Source organism: Festucalex cinctus, chromosome 18, assembly GCF_051991245.1.
Source record: "Festucalex cinctus isolate MCC-2025b chromosome 18, RoL_Fcin_1.0, whole genome shotgun sequence".
Taxonomy (NCBI): Eukaryota; Metazoa; Chordata; class Actinopteri; order Syngnathiformes; family Syngnathidae; genus Festucalex; species Festucalex cinctus.
In genome coordinates, this window is record NC_135428.1 from 21657807 (window position 1) to 21676902 (window position 19096).

Sequence of the window (19096 nt, forward strand, 5' to 3'; positions counted from 1 at the left end):
TCATCAAACATCCTTGAGGAACACAGCCATCAAGTTTAATAGTTCAAAGCATATTCCTCATTGAGATCATGTGCGGAAAAAAACAAGAAGCCATGACATCAGAGTTCGACAGTGCTCAGAGCCAGGCTAGCTGTTGACCACAATTCTACATACAACATGCAGTGATATACACACGCTAAATTATGTGTGAAGGCTGTGTTTAGTCCCTTTCACACTGTTTTAACTTCTCATTCTGGTCCCAGTTTCCAGCTTAACAGGTAAGCGATCTGCCTATGCTACACCTTTGATATGACATCAGGTGGCTATAACACTTCATTTCATATGGGTAACTTTCACACATGACAGCAAGCCAGGAAATGGGAGATCCTGTTGAAACTTAAAACTTCCCTTCCACTATTATCAATCCAGATCTGAAATTTTTCGATAAAAGCAATGACAGGCAGTCTGAAAGGGGCTTCTGTTTCTTATTTGCATGTGTGTGGAAGTAACACACAGCTTGCTGAAAAGTCAATCTATCTTTTTTTTCTTTTTTCAAAAGACAGTTGGGCTCAAAAACAAACTTTTTAGACTATTTAGAACGACCATGCAAGACGAGCTTCGTATTATTGCATTTTCAGTCTGAAGCAATTCCTAACACTGAAATCCATCACTATTAAACATCAAGCGGAACAAATATCATGTAGAAACATGGATAGGCAGTGATGCTGTCACTCTTCAATCACATTTACCACACGAAGATTTGCTTGGACTTGCTCTACCTCATCATCATATCCCCCTTCTTCTGACTCAATGACAAAGGTCGCCACATTGGGAATGGCCACCTCTACTGTGTGGTGGCCAAGGGACTCGTCCTGCGTCACAAAATCAGGAGGTGGGATTGAGGGGGTGTTCAAATGGAATTCAGGCTGAGGGGAAGGGGAGGGGTGAAGAGACTGCAGAGACAATCGGGTGGATGAGACAGGAAAGACAGCGGATGTACATCCAAATAAAATATGAAGAATAATCTATGAAAGTAGTATTGAAATAATACTGGAATTTCCCAAAAATAATGCCCCACACACCCTTTTTTTTTTTTTTTTTTTTCCCTTAAGTAGCAGGCGTCCAAAAGATTTTGCAATATAAAGAAAGTATAAGCCATGAAAGCCATTATAACCTACCTGGCCACGCCTGGTGCCTTCCCTTAAATGCTGCTATTTAAGGAGGGATGGGTACAGAAGACGGCACTTTTTGTGGTATGGACTGATTTGGGTCGGTACTTCCGAGCACTAATTCACGTAAAATTGAACGGTGCCATGTTTCGGTTCTGAAGCACGTCATTCTAAATTGTGACTGTTATGCTGCATTCACACCAAAAGCGGTGGAAGGCGTATTGGCGGCGTGTTTGCATTGTAGTCAATGGGCTTCGCGCGCAACGGAACGAAATTGTGTGGGGCAGCGTGGAGAACGCGTTTGGCGCGCTGGTACGCGGCGCGCAGCAGCGAAATCCACACACTTGACAAAAATCCGCACACTCGCATATTCGGCAAAGGTAAAAAATAAATAAATAAATAAATAAATAAAATTAAAAAAATAGCGTCAATCTCCGGTGTAATAACCTTATTTATTGATTGACTGAATTTTTATTGTTCATTTTATTTTATTTTTTATTATTAATTCAATCTCTGGTGTAATAACCTTATTTATCGATTGATATAATTTTTATTTTTTGTTTTATTATTATTATTATTATTATTAGTATTATTATTAATACAATATCTGGTGTAATAAACTTATTCATTGATTGATTGAATTATTTTTTTACTTTATTATCTGTTCTTATTGCTGCTGGATATGTAAATTTCCCAGAGGGAGCCATCCCATAGGGATCAATAAGTCAAGTCTAAGTCTAAGTCTAAATCTAAATCTCTATTGTCACCCTAAGGACAACAACACGGCCAGCCGGGACAGAATGGTGAGCAAGGAAGTAGCATACAACTGCTGGTAAGTCTATTTACTTGCTGTTGAACTGTACCGAGGTAGCAGTAGTGTTTATCATCCATGCCAAGTGATTTTTAGCACAACTACCGGGCCCCAGATTGCCACTAAAAAAACAAAAGTGCTATCACGTACCTCAAAAAAGGAGAACCACAGTTGTACAACAGTTGTATAGTGCCAGGAAAGAAGTGGAAGTAGTCGGCGGTGCTCACTTTTTGTTGACTTTCTAAAGTGCTCTACGGTTATTGTTCACCAAAGGACACGGCTCCTCCGCGCACAAAAGCACAAATGAGTGGTAATCATTTAAAAAAAAAATAATAATAATATGCGGTGAAGCGATCACAAAGGAAGCGTTTCAGATCGCCTTTTCGGTTTTGGTGTGAACTCAGCATATCGAGTACAGGAGTTGACAATTTTTCATGGCACACTTGAACGCAACATTGTACGTACGTCAGCCACTCGAGCTGTTTTTCACACGCTAAAAATACATTTCCTGGTTTGGAAGAGAGTTAAGATTTTTACGGCGGCAAGCCAAACAAAATACAGTCTTATGAAGTATGACAGCCTCCGCGCCGGGTGGAGGATGGCAATGTCCCTGGTTCCCCACCGTAACCCGTGCACGCAAGAGGGAGGTACACCGGCGGCGTCCACACTCGCTAAGAGCCAGTGGCATTCCTAAGCAACTTGGCACCCTAGGCAGGATTTCTGGTAGATGTCCGAATGAATGACTCTGTGACCCAGCCCCTTCTATGTGGGATTGGCTAGCAGTTGCCTTCATTTGCTTTTTGGATTTAGGGCTGTACGATATAGACAAAATTTCATTATCAATTTTGCCAAACATCTATATTCTTTAGTCTTTTACTCAGCATGAGACTTCGCATCATTTCAGTGTTTTATGGTGCCTTCTGTATTTTGTGTTATTTTATTTATACTTATTATATTTACTTATTCACTTCCCTACATCTTATTTTCTAATGTTATTTTTTGCTTGTATACTTACCTATTTATAATTTACTATAAATTATTTTATTTGCGTTATTTTCTTTCATTTCTCTCTACTGCAAGACTGATTTCTATTCCATGCACAGCACTTTGTATGCAGCAACGGATGTTTTAAAGTGCTTTATAAATAAGGTTGAGTTGAGATATGTCAATAATATAGAGAAATGACATATGGGTTCAGTGAAAACTAAGCAAAATATCAACCCAAAAGGATGTGTAAAGTGCTGCTTCTTAATTAGAACTTAGTGACAGTCATCAACATTAACAAACTTGGCAATAAAAAAAGAGAATTCAATTTACATTGTACGGCAACTGTGCTTTAGTGATAATTTTATGCTCCAAAGTTGTTATTTTGTATGTGTGACTGCGTGGGTCTGTTAACCGCATACTGTGTATTGCTACAATTCGTCCGTACTGTGTGGCTTGACTAATTAAAACAAAGGTTTGCCACTCACTTGTAAACGTTGTTTAGTGGACCAGTGGACGCAGGATTCCCAGCGATGTCAATGTGTCATACTGGATTGAGGTTTGGCGTTTGGTGGTCATTGGATCAGCGCCAGCCGGCGAAAGCGCACAACTATCTAACCCGGAAGTATATTTGGCTAATGCACGTCTCCAGAGCGCGCGTCTCCTCCCACCCCACCCTCCCAATCCCGATTGTCATTGGCTAGCCGTAGCTGTCGATAAAAGCCATGCTTTACTTTAAACAGAAGGCGCAAGTTTACGGGACTGACAAAGGGTTAAAAAAATAATAATAATAAAATAAAAAATCTCCTCTCCGTCGCCCCTTTTGCTCACGAGCGCCCCTAGCATCTGCCTAATCCGCCTAATGGCAGGAGCGCCACTGCTGAGAGCCATCACCTGCCGAACACAGTTGCCGAAACCGAGAGCTCCGTCTTCCCCCATCGAATTAAATTATGCTGGAAAGTACACGGCTTTACCTTTATGGTAAATATACATTGTAATTTGGAACAATAAAGCTAGTGGCCAAAATGTAGCGAGCATGACAGACCACATCGGGTACATTAAAATGATTAATTTGAACCCAATTATTCTCTTTCAGTCATGTTTTCTTCCAACTGTCTTTTTTTTTTTGCTATATTTGAGTCCAACGTGGGTTCAAACTTGGAATTCATCGTGAGGCAGGATTTACGTTCTTGAAAAACAACTGCACAAGAAACGAAGATAACATCAATTATTCATTTATTATATTTACTGTTAGTGTTTAACTTCGTTTGTTGTGTTGTTCATTGCATAGAACTTTGATTCACTTTGTTTTTGTAATATTAATTTATGTGTATTAATTATACATCAATAATTGCAAAATTTGTATATCTTTATTTATAATTCCTCTGTGGCTCATTTGTTTTAAATTTTACGTTTTTTTTTGTCAAGTTTTATATATTGAAAAGTAATTGTTAAATACATTTTTAAAAACATATTACTGTTAAATAATCAATGATGAATGAGAGCAAGAGAGAGCGAGAGAGCGAGAGAGCGAGAGCGAGAGCGAGAGAGAGAAAGAGAGAGAGAGAGAGAGAGAGAGAGAGAGAGAGAGAGAGAGAACAAAAGTACCGAAAATTGGTACTGTTGACTGTCGGTATCGATTCCCAGGTACCGGGAATTGGAACAGTACCAGTTCAAATGTGAAAAGATACCCATCCCTACTTCCGAGCTCTTGAACGCATCATTTTTCAAACGGAGACAACAAATTAGCAAGCAATACAAAAAGTGTATGTGCGCTTCATGACTTACTAATTTCATATTTTGCTGTCAATAAACGAAGTTCACAGACTAACGTCTTCCGTGAGTCCACATTTACTACTACTAAAATAAGAGAATGTATGTCTTTTTTTTCTCTTTTTCTTTTCTTTTTTCTTTTCTTTTTTTTTATTTATTTATTTTTTTTAACAACCCCAAGGTACTGGTAAACAATGGAGTTAGAATTATGCCAAAACCCCGTAAACACAAAAATCATTCTTAAAAAGAGGTATTACTTTTGCAATTTTCATATTCTGGGGAAAATGGCCCGACTGAAAAGATGAATTGAAGATGTATGTTAAGGGCTTTGTAATATTAGCAATAACTTTTTTTTTTTACTGAAGTCATGTCAATGTCATGGAAATCTGTCGATACCTTACTCTTACATTTCATTACCGTACTTATTACTTCTTGTTCATCCGCTGGCGAGAGCAAAAGCGACGCTGGATTCAGTTTAATAGATGTATCGCATATTTTGGCTTTATGGGATGGAATTTTTGCAGCTAAGTTAGGGCCAACATTTACAAAAAAATTATTATAACTATTCACAATCTCATCATGTATTTTATAGATCTCACCTTTTTCATCAAGAAAATAAACAGGGTATTAGTGCTTCCTTGTTTAATTAACTCATTTGCTCGCCAAACATATAAATATGTTCTATTTGATCAATAAAGTCAAGTCTAAGTCTGTCTTTTAAATATTACCATGCTCCCAAAGACGTATTTATATGTTGTTTTTTTATGCTAGAGCATATAGGAGGCTTTGATACAGCCTCTGAAATGAAGATAATGCTTCAAGCAATGGTAGTTATTACAAAAATGGCCAGCAGGTGGCAGCAGTGTATAAGAGATCAACCTGGGCCATGTTGCATGCTCTTTTTCCCCCCACTGTTTTAACAGATTTGTGAATAATGATGAAACTTTGCTATATTCTAATGGCAATTTCTGCATAATGGAAACAGATAGAAATATACCTTTTTTTCCTGATGAAAGAAGAGACACTAATCTTTCTTTTGGTAGGTTCCATGTTTTGATAGCAATAGGACACAATATTCTGTGGGCCTTGCAAAATCAGTGAAAAATCCAGTAAAACAGCGAAAAATGTGCTGGGAGTGAATGAGTTAAAGGGCTAAATAAAGTAAGTAAAATACCACGTTTTGATGTAGGTGGGACTGCACACTGCAGCTTTCTACCTCGTCAAATGAGTGCCGTGTGCTGTAATACTTTTTTTTTTAATTTTTTTTTTTTTAAAAGACTTTAGCTAAATTGTGAACGCCATGGCCCTGGAAACGCCTATTGCAATGCATTACGTAGTCACAGCAGCATAGTGATGACAGCGTGTCCATATGTCATGTGACCAGCAGTTGACCAATCACAGCGTAGTAGTTCTTAAACGAGTTGGCCAAACTCTCTCTCTCAATATGGTGCTAATTCAACAGCGCCCCCTGCTGTAAAGTTTACTGGCTTTGCACGTGTGGATCTTGGGTTTTCGGCAAGTAGAACTGCTCGGCAGAATATCACTGCCCAAAGTCACGTGACTTTTATCCATAGTTGTAGAATTGCTTTTTACGTACGCAAAATATTTTTTTGCACTTGAAAGATTTTTTGTTTTTTTGTAATTGAAGAAATGTGTCTTTGTGTGTGTAGATCAGCTTTTGTGTACGTAGATCACGTTTTTTTGTGTTTACGGGATTTTGGCAGGATTCCATAGTAAACATCTACTCTATACAATGTGAAAAATTTTCTTTTGTCCCCCCCCCCATCCCCCCCCCTTATACCCTTGTACAGTACCACCCTCAAATTTTTCTTTAAAAAAAAAAAAAAAAAAAAAAAAAAACGCATGTTAGTCTCAGGAAGCAACAGTAATTGTGTTTTAAGTGCATCTTTATAAAGAATGTGTTACAATACTTCAATTGTCACCTTATTAAGAATCTTGGTTGAATCAACTTTGCTGATTGAATAGGTCGCTTGCACATCGTAATGCATCATGGGAGTTTTTACTACGGGCGCCATGCTGGTTGGCTCGCCTGTTCACAAGGTACACTCGCGAGTTACACGGTAGCGCTTATCAACCTGATGTCATTTTCGCAGTATTTTCACAATTTACCGGAAGATCAAAAACAACGATAAGGGCAGAAGGTGTCTCTGTGTGGCGGGATTGATCCTAATTACGTCCTGACCAAGGGTGATTTTTTTTTGACGGAGAAAGCTTGCTGGCCAAATGTGACTTCTCCTTCTCTTCTTCCTTTTCACTACCTCGTGTTGACAACATGCTCCATAACACGGCAACAAATCCCTGGAGGCTTACAATTATTTTGTAAGCGGGTGGATACAGAGTATAAACTTTAACATTGCATCAGAAGAAACTGTTGTTGTTGCACGTAAGTAAACCACATGGTGTTGGTAATTTCTGCACACAATGCACACAAAAATGTTGATTTGTTCTCAGGCTTCCTGTTATCATTGTGTTTGCGTGTTTACATTAGAGATAGACCGATAATCGGTCAGGCAGATAATCGGGGCCGATATTTGACATATTGGTACATATTGGTATCGGTCTGTTTTATATGAGCGATCCATTTAAAACTCCGTCTTTTCGCTTCGAATGCAGCCCAGAGCGTCTCTGTCTGTTATGGAGTCCAACTCCAGCAATGTAACGCCCATAGCAGCATTTGATTGGTTAGCCGTGCAAGAGCCAGAACCAATCAGTAGTGTATGCCTGTATCACAGTAGCCGGTCACACACGCACCCACGGACACAACGCGACAGACACATGCTTCGAAGGTAAGTTAAAAGAGAAGAGACTCCGCCGATCGTTTCACCATGATAAGCTAAACACATTGAATTATGTTGTGTATTAAATGCACTATATGAATGGAGCTGCATTGCCTTGCATTGAATCCCCGCTAGCTAACAGTGGTGTGTTCAGCTTAGCATGTAGGCTAACACTCAGTAGCTAATTCGCTACTTGAACTACTCGGGGAGGGAATCACACACATTTTCACTTAATTAAGTAAATAATGTTTGCTAGAAAGGTTCCAAATATTAACAGTTGTCATTATTATATTGTCTAGTTCCATGTTAAGAGTAGAGTAACGTCATTATATTTACCTCTCGTGACGCACACATTACATTCTGGGTCACGTCCACTACTTGTTGCATAGCGGTTATTATGCAGTGAGATGCCACAGTGACACGAAATAGTGTTTAGTTACTTTATATTGTGTTTATTTGTCGCACTGGTTTGCCATTGTGTGCCTTAAGCTTCGACGTCGATTTGATTGACAGCTCGTTGTGCACCTCGTTAAAGTCCGCTCCGTAACTAATTAAGTGTCTCAAACACCGTTTAACTACACGAACGTGTTCTCTTCCGTATGTTTGGCATTAGTAGAGAAGTGCACTAAAGTATAGTGTGCTTATTTGCTCGTTTTGTCTCTCTTTTCACGTCATGTCTGCTGTCAGTTGGGACATTATGCTCTCAATGGATGCCACTAATATGTAACATCTACGGCCGTAGTCGGCTGCAATTAATGTTCAGTGATGTAATTTCGTTACGTGCCTCATACTTTGAATAATGAGCTCATGTTTGGTGTGTTGTATAACTTTCTCGTGTGTTAGTAACTATTCATGTGGACAGCTAAGACAGTGCTTGTTAATGTGAATTAGCAATGTTGCAGCCCAGTTATTATTTAGACAAGTACATCTGTGCCATTAAGTGATACAGTACAGTACAGTAGTGAGAGAATAGTGGGCCCATATACACACACGTGTCTATAAGTGTAAAACACATTAAACAGCAGAAAGTGGCAGCGGTCCACCGCAACAATGTCTGTTTAACCAAGTTATTCTTACTATTATTATAACCAAGTTATTTTACTCTACCTTTTTCTGCGTTGATTGGTGCATCCTAAGTGGCAGTAAACTACATGATGAAGTGTCTTTTGACAGTTCTCTTGTAGAGAGGAGTAGCATGATATTGCTGTTCTCGATTTAAGATCCTCAGCTTATCAAAACTGTCTATATGGTAACAATAACAATAATTATAATAAGGTCTACAAGAACTGTATGGTGTTCAGGGATGAATAGTTTTTCTCATGGAATTTTTTTATTTTTTTTTGCTGTAGTAATAAGTAATGCCACAGCTGATGCACATTTTGAATGACAGGGTTCCTCCTATTACTTCAAAATATAAAAATATAACATTTATAGAATAAAACTACAAGTATCCCAAATGCTATAAAAGGTAATGTCACATTGGCCCCCACATTTAACTCCCCCCGCCACCAACGTCTTATTGCAGATAGAAGGATGTAAAATGAAAAGTGCAGTGTGAGAATCCATTGTAAAGAACGGTTAGGGTTTGCATTATTCAAAAATTTTAACATTTTAACTTTTACTGCAAATGAATATCGGCTTCAAATATCGGTTATCTGCCTCCTTGACTACCGATAATCGGAATCGGTATTGGCCCTGAAAAAAGCATATCGGTCTATCTCTAGTTTACATGTACAGCTGGGTTTACCTGATGTGGTTTTTCAAACAATTTTATAACAGGCAAATATGGCAGAGCGTATAAGAATAAAAAGTAACTGTATGCACAGCCTCCCCGTGGCTTAATTAAATTTAATGCTACCCTTTCACTAGTTACATGTTACTTAATCAACTTATTCTAAATGGTTAAGGTTAACCACTCTCAGAGGACGTATTTTTAGTTTCAGTTTCCAGTACAATAAAACGTGTTCATGGTAACTACTGAGCATACTGACAGCTTTTCTTATGATCTCACGGTTAAGGAGGCTGTCACAACACCCAATTTGGTCTGGTGCCGGATGGCAACAATTCCCATCACTTGTCACGACAACGGCAATATTATTACCAGGTATGTATGGCTTTACTTTTTGTAGTTTCTTATTTAATTCTATGTTTCATATTTTCATTACAATGTTTGTAATATTTTCAGATTCAGGCACAGATGAGTTTAACTGGATGGGACTTCTGCGACTTTGTGGTGTGGACAAAGTGTGATATTTACATGAAGCGAGTCCACCCAGATCGCTCGTTTTGGCCAGCTGGAAAAGCCAGTTTTTTTTCCAAAAAGCCCTTCTACCTGAACTGCTCGGGAGAACATTTACTAGATCAGCAGTGGACTTCCAGTGTTCAGGCTCAGTCGCTTTCACCTACCACTTGCTCATGTTCTTCAAAGACGCGGAGTAAAGTAGTTTTTTGTGCTGCAGCAGATTGTAAAATCAAATGATATCACTTGAAGTGTGCCAATCTAGACTGCCAAAAGGACAGTGGTTTTGTGACAAGTGTGAAACAAGGATTATTGGGAAAACTCTGTAACACAGTACTGGTACTTGTCTTACATTAAACAAATTTAAAAGAGAGCAACTTTTTCCTCTGTACATAGCATAATGAAAGTCATTGCGTACCCCATCAACATTACATCATACCGTCATACTCTTAAAATAATGGCCTAATATTTTGATACAAATTATCAACCCTCGTGAGGATAAGCAGTAAGGAATGAATATATATATATTTTTTTATGTAAATATCTCAGGATGGTAGGCACCTGTGCTAAAATAAACTACATCATAAATTAACAGTTCAATTTTATCCCTGAAATTCCTACATCTAATCATTATTCACTTCATTTTTTGTGTTTTTAGAAATAAAAGAGATTTATGCCATTATTTTAAGAGGGACCATATTGCACATTGAGTCAAATCCTGTCATTTGTATTATGTATAGCTTTGTGAACAAACCCAACAATAGAATTTGTATAATCGCTGCCTTTATTAGCTCCAAACAAACAGTCGCATATTGTCCTCCTCCAATGCTTTGATGCTCGCCTTTGTTTCCATCATGTCATTGGCAATCAAGTCGGTTTGGCATGAGATCCCTAAAGAAATAAAAATGTTAAAAAAGGATCACAAAAAAATACGGTACCAGTAATAGGTTTAATATAGTACTGTTACTGTAACCAGCCTTTTTTTGTCAGTGTAAAAGAAATTTACACATTTTGTTGCATTTTTTTATGTATGAACATTGCTACAGGCAAATACTTATTTCTATAAACACTTCCAAATGTCTCTAAAATATAAGGTGCGTGTACACACACACACAAACATAAACACATACATTCATTCATGCATACAATATATCACGTAAAGAATTCTGAGTAGCATACCAGAGTCAATGATGTCAGCAGTACTTGAGGATACAGGTTACTGGAGCCATCTGCCACTTCGAGTCGTCTTTTCTTTGCTTGTCTCTCCTGTGCACGTTCATATCTTGGCACCGACTGGGCTGAGACATAGATGTTGTAACTTGGGACCCAACTTTAATGTTGGAGCCCAGTCGGGATGATTGGACAGAAAAACGGGCGCAGGGCGACCTGTTAAAATAAACAAATATATAAACAAATAAAATATGGCAAGACTGGTTATTTTGCCGCAGTAGGGTGGCCGTGAATAAGTTCTTTAGCATGATGTGTAGGCTACCGGGGGTCTGTTTTCTTGCATCACCCCATTCTGTCTCTTTTTTCCAAGTTTACATTTTGCCACCAAAAAACATGTTATCGGCATTAAGAGCCCAAGATTAATCCATCCAATTTCAGCAGTAAACACTTTGCACTGGCACTACTTTGGGTGAAAATGTTCGATGTTAGCTTTCGGCTAACGTCCGCTACCCGGCTTGTACTACCGAACTTGCTTGCTCATGAATCCAAAACATAAGCAACTTGCCCATATATGGGCGGTCGAAACGTTATTAATCCTCATGCATTAAATAAAGGTAAACAAGCTTACCGCTCACAAAGTGATCGCTGCACACACGAGCCCAAAGTAACGACTTCCCTCCGGAGTCCGCACTCCTCTGTCTCCAGGCCCTGGTTCCTAATTATTTTCGGAATTCGGAAAAGAAAGACCGACCATTTTCTCCCTTGGCTTTGTTAGAACAGCCAATAATGCAGCAACAATGTACCATTTTAAACGCAGACAACAAACGTGATACGTGTTTGAACGAATCGCTAAGTGGAGGTGGAGGCCACCCAGGATGGCGACAACAACAAATCCGTGGCGGGGGTGACGACATGTGAAAGCGACCTATAGTCTTCTGGCTGCAGAATTCAAATTAGAAATGTGCCCTTGAAGCTCAAAAGAATATGTGTGAATACAAAGTGCCAATAAAAGTAATATTGGTTCATTTCATCTTTCTGGCTCAGTATTCGCCTTACTTTTAACAGTTAAAAAGACAGTAACTAATATGTGAATTTCATAAGGAGATCAAAGCAAATAAGAGATATAAGAGGACTTAACATGGTTTCCTGTATACATGATAGGTTAAAGAGATACTTTACTTATTTCGCCATTTTTGGCAGTCAAATATTAATATTTTGTCTAGAATTAATTTGATACTTTCATTATTTTGCACGTACAATTAGTACCTTTAACACATTTAGCAACTTGCTGTCGACTGAAAATGACATCACAAGGGCTCAGGTAACCAATCACAGTTCAGCTTGTGAATGTCACATGACCAAACCTAGAAAACAGGTGAGCTGTGATTGGTTACCTTAGCCCCTGTGATGTCATTTTCAGGCAACAGCAAGTTGCAAAATGTGTTTTTAAAGGTACTTACTGTACGTGAAAAATAATGTAGAGGTAAATAAGTCAAGTATCCCTTTAAGGAGAACAAGATAGCTGAGCAAAGCTGGAAACAGCTCAACATGGGTCACTAAGACATTCATGACATTTTCGATTACCCCGTAAAGCAAAGTGCTTCTTGATGACATCCCAAAAGCCAAGTGTGATTTGTTATGAGTTGTCCTGTGTGTGTTTTACATACAGCATTTAAGAGTGCTTCTGGGCTTCTCTCCTCCTGTTCAGCAGTTGCCCTGGAGATGGCTCTCTCTGTGTCCTCCTGGAGATGTCTGGCGTCATTGGTGGCTGACGGCTGCTCCATGTACTCAGGATCCTGCTGGGGTGCTATAGGAAAGCAATTGGAACCATCACATTTTTTTTTTATTATTACAAGCAGAAGTGCACATGTGTCTTCACGGACAAAGGTCCCATTCAATCAGAAAAGGAGGGAAACAATTCCTCATGGTGGACCGGGCTGTCGTGCTGCCATGGCAACCTCAAAGTGCACCATACCACAATTCTGCTGTTAACTCGTTGAATTTCAACAGAGCCAACACAATGAAGAGACATGGTGGGTAGAAGAGGCCCACATATCGGAAACCACCAATCAGAGGAAAACTCTTTTCCATAACAAATTTATTATTTATAGTATGGAATATTAACAAGAAATCCAACTGTCTTAGTTGCACGGCATTTAGGACCAAGTAATGTATTGTACCTTGAAAACCAGACTTATGGGCATTTATTTCAAGGGCTCAAAGTAAAAAAAATAAATAAAAATAAATAAATAAATAAATAAATAAATAAAAAAGAATGCGCACAGGTGTGTTTTGCATATATAGTCACTCACCGAAGCCATCGTGGCAGATGTGGATGTACATGCAGGTGCTATTCCTATGTAGTTAATAAACTAAAAAACAGCAAAATAGCAAAACTATGGGATGGGAACTTGCACGCATTGTGTGAAAGCAGTATGTCATTATGCTTTTTTTTCTCATTGAAAGAAATGAAGAACACACATTTTTGTGTTTTTTATTTGCAGTTTTAGAAACAAGGTTTTTCAAACAATTGATTGCATTCCTCAGTGTTTGCTATTCAGTGCATTACCCTTAAAGGGATACTTCACTTATTTAGCCCATTATAGCAATACAAAGTTAAAGGGACACTTTACTTATTGATCCATTTTTAGCAGCAAAAAGTTGCTACTTTTTCAATAATTAATTTGGTGACGTGATTATTTTTTTATGTACATTTAATAACTTTTAAACCATTGTTAAAATGAATCGAACGCCGGCATGTTTGTTACACGTGACTAAATAACCCGGATGTTTACGTCACTAGTGTGTAAACGCTACACTATGGAAGCACTATGCAACGCAGCCGTGCATCTAGCGTCAAACCCGGAAGGATTAAACCTTATCGCTTCGAGCCAACACGACAAAATAACACTACCGAAGGAAAGTCTGCCTTGGATGTGAAAGTTGTGGCGCCAGATGGTCTTTTCGGGCACAAAATAAACTTTGACGAACGAGTGAATCAGGCGGGGGGTGAGTGGTGCTCGTGCGGGAGCTGCAGGAATGGACAATCCGCTAATGAATGTGTGCTGTCTGGAAATGAAAGAACTCGAGGATCGGTTCCTTGCGGACAATCTCAACTGCATCCTGGAACATCAGACATTCAACATGGCAATACTAAATAGACATTCTCAGGATAGCTTTGGTTGCGATGAAAGATGTGAAGAAGAAAAGTCTTGGAGGAGCAAATATCCAACAGGTAAAGTGACACACAGTACGAGCAATGCAAAACGTGTGGAACTGACGAAATATTTCAGGAAAAAGAAAAAATAGTAAAATTAAATGTATCGTCGTTACAGCACCCAACCTCCCCTAGCTGTTTTTTTTTTCTTTTTTGCGTAGCGTCCCACTGCGGTCAGGCCAGCCGCCACTCGAAAAGACGAAGTCAAGCCAGCCGCCCCAACGATTGTTAATACTGTGCATTACGGTAACGTGCCGAGGTGCCCCTGCGTTGGCCACCTTCAAATGAATTATGAAATAAAACAGTCCGTGCAGTATAATAACCAATGCCCCCCCACCCCCGAAACATGCCTACCTTTCGCTTTAAATTTGCTTCGCTTCTCCGAGATCTTTCAGTGGCCGTAGGGAGACCTCGATTTGTGTCGGCTGTTGTGAGAGTGAAGGCTCCGTGTTGCTCGCAGTTGCGGCTCCTCCATCGGCTTGATTATTTCCCACGTCTGGTTCTTTAAAGATACTCGGTACTGCGTTGGGCTTTAGTATTAGGCGTGTGGCGTACCCCATCTCAAATTGTAACATATATTCGAAGTCCTCATGCCTGAAATGTTCGCTGCGCGCACGCCTGCTTGTCCTTCGGGAGGTTGACAGCACTTAGCAAACAAACCATTGTCTACTCAAGTAGCTTTTTTTTTTTTTTTTTTTTTGGGGGGGTCTCGCGGGTTTTTCCTTGCCGACGCCTTGCAAAATTTTGCAATACAGTAAGGCATAACTGACGTTTGTGTCTTCCTCGTTGTTATGTCTGCGTGAACTACTGTTCCCCAAGCGAGTATACACACTAGTGACGTCACCACTTGGGGGCGTTGCAACACGGAAGTACTTCTATGTTGAAAAAAGTTAAATAAATCAATATAGGAGTGTATTCTTCAGCTCTTATGCACGTTTCGTAGCTATACTAACTATTTACTGCCAATCAAGCCATACATGTAAAATTAAAGGAGCCTTCCTTTAATATTTTGTCTATCATCAATTTGATACTTTCATTATTTTTCACGTACAAATTGTACCTTTAATAACACATTTTGCAACTTGCTGTCGACTGAAAATGACATCACAAGGGCTAAGATAACCAATCACAGCTCACCTGTTTTCTAGGTTTAGTCATGTGACATTCACAAGCTGAGCTGTGATTGGTTACCTGAGCCCTTGTGATGTCATTTTCAGTCGACAGCAAGTTGCAAAATGTGTTTTTAAAGGTACTAATTGTACATGAAAAATAATGAAAATATCAAATTTATTATAGGCAATAATGGCTAAATATGTAAAGTATCCCTTTAATATCAGGCATAAAGCACTGATGAATAATATTCAGACTCACTCCAGCTTTCTTTTCATTAGCCATCGGAGCTCTAATGAGACAACTGAGTTGATATACGTTACAGATTGTGTTGTGACAGAAACACATAAAACATATCACAAAAACATTTTACAACTTATTGTGAAGTTATAAAATGTTTCCACCTACTCCCTGCAATGTGCTGATGTACATTTTTTCTTCCTATTTGATGCATTGAGTGAGTTTTTTTTCTATGAATTTTTTAGATGTCCTACTGTGCGAGTGGTCATGAAACGCAACACGAGTCAACTGCTGAATGTGAATACTTGCTTTTCTTTTCCTTTTCCTCTCCACGCAGCTATTGATCGTTGAATGCAAGCACTTTTTTGTAAAACCTTGTTTATGTAACCGAAAATCAAAAAACAAAGTTTAAAGTGTTTCCATTGTCTTAAAATGAAAACAAACAGCGAGTGATATTTTTGTTGTTGTGGGTAACTGTGGGATCTGATTTTTGTTGCTGTCTCTTGAACTATTGACCTATTCTAGGCCAAATGTTCAAGTGAAACCCTTTTCATGCTAAACAACTTTATGATTGCTACTTGTGTTTAAATAGCTTAAGGAAATTAAATGCCAGTGTGTATCCTGACTTGTCACAAAGGGAATTATGTATTTGTTACCCTATAATCATTTATTTTACTTAATTTTGTAACTCTAAGGTGCCAGCTGAAAATACAAGAAATCACATATGTTTAATCATTTAGAACCTGTAAAAGAACGGTAAAGGTGTCAAAAACTTGCAAGTTTACGGTGGTCAACTGTTGGGAAAACTGCTCCTTCACGCTTAAGGGCGAATGAACAAATGATATCCTGAAAGTTTACAACCGTCAGCTGACGGGAAGATGCTCAGAGCAAGAATCTTAATTACTTTACAACTGTCAGTTGACGGGAAGATGCTCAGAACAAGGATCTCATTATTTTACAACTGTCAGCTGACGGGAAGATGCTCAGAACAAGGATCTCATTACTTTGGTGTCTGCAAAAGGTTAGTTTTAGCAAATTTATTAGATCATACAATGTAAATGATAGGTCGCCTTATTTTTATGTACGAATAAGTCCTTTTGATACCAGTAAAAACCTGTTACTACTTCTGGTCTCAAGAATAGGGGGGAGACGTATAATCTGCTGGCCACTTTATAACAATTGGATACCAGTAGAAGTCACAAAACTAAGCTTGCACTACCCCCTAGTGGTCAAAAGCGGATACTATTAGCATTCAGTAAACTGCATCTCATAATAAGTGGGTTTGGCCGAGGCTTTCCCTTACCAATAAGATCTAAGCGTGAAGTGGGCAGGCAGGTTTGATAGCCAATCAGGAAAAGAGGTTGTACCATGGATGATGCTTTATAAACTGTTGCATTTCCTGAGATTGTCAGATTTTTTCCATTTGCGCAAATTGAATGGTCTCAGTGTGCTTTTGCCAATAAAGCCGCTTTTCGTTCAGCTTGACTTTGGACTCCTGCCTGTTTTTGTTCTGACTTGCTTTTTCTTCCAACTCACAACGCAAAAGGGGACCTGGTGCATCAGCCTGCCAACAGGTGTTGGAACAGGTGTCGCTGCGGCCAGCCTTCCGGCTCCGGCCTGACCCGAGAGCCGACATAACCACATTACATCGAGCCATTCCCAGCGCCATTTGTTTTTCACACTGTTTTTGCAGTAAAGATGTGGTCTCACCGTGTTGAACGATTTTCCCTTCCATTTTTGAAGATGGGCGCGTCGTGTATCTGGATTTGTCACTGCACTGTTTCAATACAAGGCCCGCCCTAATCTGATTGGCGAGAGGATGTTAACTTGAATTATACTCTTGGTGAAATTACTTGTTATGCATTTGGTGGATTCAATCTTTTGATTCGCAATGCTGTAGAAACATTTAAGCAAGACACATATACGGCAGGTCTTGTCCAAAAATATCTTATGCCAGAAATCCAGCACCGTGCCAGAGTACTATTTCTATCCCAAATTATCTTTCAAACCTGATAAAATGACATAAAAGACACAAAAATTGTGGCATATGACCTTTAAGTACAATCTTGACGTATTCGTACTTAGATACATTGCAATGAGTGGGACTCTGACCTGCATTGTCGGGAGGGCTGCAATCAATACTCATGGGCTGGGCTGAGGAGGAGGAAATGGAGGTGCTGGATGCTGCTGATGCTGCAGCTGCTGCTGTAGCAAGAGCCAACTTTTCCTGTTGGGCCTTACAAGCCTGTAGAGTATTCCACTCTTCAATCTCCTTGTCAAACAGCTCATTGTCCTCTTTTACATACTGCTTCAAGTCCGGTGGAAGTTTATCCATGCCGCTCAGTATCTGTCCGGTTTCTTTATCAAAGTCCTCTGTGTTCAGAATAAATGGAGAAAGTGAGCATAGAGTAAACATAACGGATAGTGTTATGAAAACGTATTTGCCCCGCTTCTTTAGGGTTAAATGAATTTGTCAAAAATAATGATTATTTGTGATTGATTATAGTGATTATTGATTCTGATCATTTCCACTACTAGATTTATGGAACTAAGGAATTTTTTTTTCACCCGTTTTTTTCACTTCACAAATTTGGCACTTTACTGTACTGCACTGTATTTAATTTAATTTATTTAATTCAATCTCGGTGTAATAACCTTATTTATTGATAGAATTTTTATTATTATTATTACTATTATTATTATTAGTTCAATTTTTGGTGTAATAACCTTATTTATTTATTGATTGATTATTGTTTTATTATTATCTAGAGAGTTAAGTTACCGGTACTTAAGTCTATGCATACCTGCTATGAGAAAGGGCTTCTTGTCATTGATGTACATAAGACAGTAGGCACTGGCGTTGCGGTAGCCTCCGAACGAGTCCCGCACCAGCTCCTCCCAGGAGGATTTTGTAACAGAGATATCATTGTACTTCATCCAGCAACGCTGTTGTGGGTCATAGATATAAGCCCAGTAGTGACCTGCGTTGGCCTGGCCTTCATGGACTAACACTGCATGGAGCCGGTAAGGAACCTTTAATAAGAGAGACAAGATATTCAGTGCATATTAATGGACACTATTGTATTTTTTTATGTCAGCTGATAATAATCATAGGGATAATGTGATTATTACCTGCATCATTGATTTGTCCGAGTACATCAGCTCAATGGTTCTGTGGATTCTTTTTATACTGTCCTGTAGATCTGGTAAGATGAATACCATACAAATAAATTAAGTGTTCTATTCAAAATGGTAGAACACAGTAGGCAGTCAATTAATGAGGGATAACTTTACCATGGGTGTCATTTTCAACTTCGCTCCTCCATCGGTGCAGGCACCCCTCAAGCACCCTCAATTCCTCTTCAGTAATGTGGCGTGGTGCAGGGTGCATGGGGAGATCAGGAGGTAGTCTGGACTGGGTAAAAGGCTTGTGAATGGGCGCTCTCTGCTGCTGGGCGACAGTAAGATTTGTAGCAAGACCTGAGGCAGAGCCTGAGCTCTCTGGGGAAGCCAAAGAGTCCTGCTCGGCCAAGCTGCTGGGTGAAAGACAAGGGTACCAAATTAATAAAAGGAATATTCAAAAGGTTTGATAGCATTTTTAGGGAT

At 39.1% G+C, this 19096-nt stretch overlaps 1 protein-coding gene and 2 long non-coding RNA genes across 7 annotated transcripts in view; 1 reads left to right on the forward strand and 2 right to left on the reverse strand.

The window, feature by feature from the left end:
* The window catches only part of usp25 (ubiquitin specific peptidase 25), a 267458-nt gene that overhangs the window by 73602 nt on the left and 174760 nt on the right, over positions 1 to 19096 (reverse strand). For 3 of the 5 annotated variants that reach the window (XM_077504216.1, XM_077504214.1, XM_077504217.1), the window contains 5 exons: positions 18785 to 19026; positions 18623 to 18693; positions 18295 to 18523; positions 17603 to 17863; positions 12591 to 12730 (listed from right to left, as the gene is read on the reverse strand). In XM_077504216.1, coding sequence (XP_077360342.1) covers positions 12591 to 12730; positions 17603 to 17863; positions 18295 to 18523; positions 18623 to 18693; positions 18785 to 19026 — 943 coding nt within the window. Of the gene's footprint in view, positions 1 to 758; positions 933 to 12590; positions 12731 to 17602; positions 17864 to 18294; positions 18524 to 18622; positions 18694 to 18784; positions 19027 to 19096 lie in introns of all 5 variants that reach the window. The other 2 variants (XM_077504218.1, XM_077504215.1) reach the window with 2 other exon arrangements.
* LOC144005830 (uncharacterized) lies at positions 112 to 10148 on the forward strand. Its single transcript, XR_013279668.1, has 4 exons — positions 112 to 257; positions 1922 to 1980; positions 9533 to 9618; positions 9700 to 10148. It is a non-coding gene; the product is annotated as an uncharacterized LOC144005830 (long non-coding RNA).
* Positions 10534 to 12114, reverse strand: LOC144005829 (uncharacterized). Its single transcript, XR_013279667.1, has 3 exons — positions 11552 to 12114; positions 10933 to 11139; positions 10534 to 10644 (listed from the first exon to the last, which is right to left on the reverse strand). It is a non-coding gene; the product is annotated as an uncharacterized LOC144005829 (long non-coding RNA).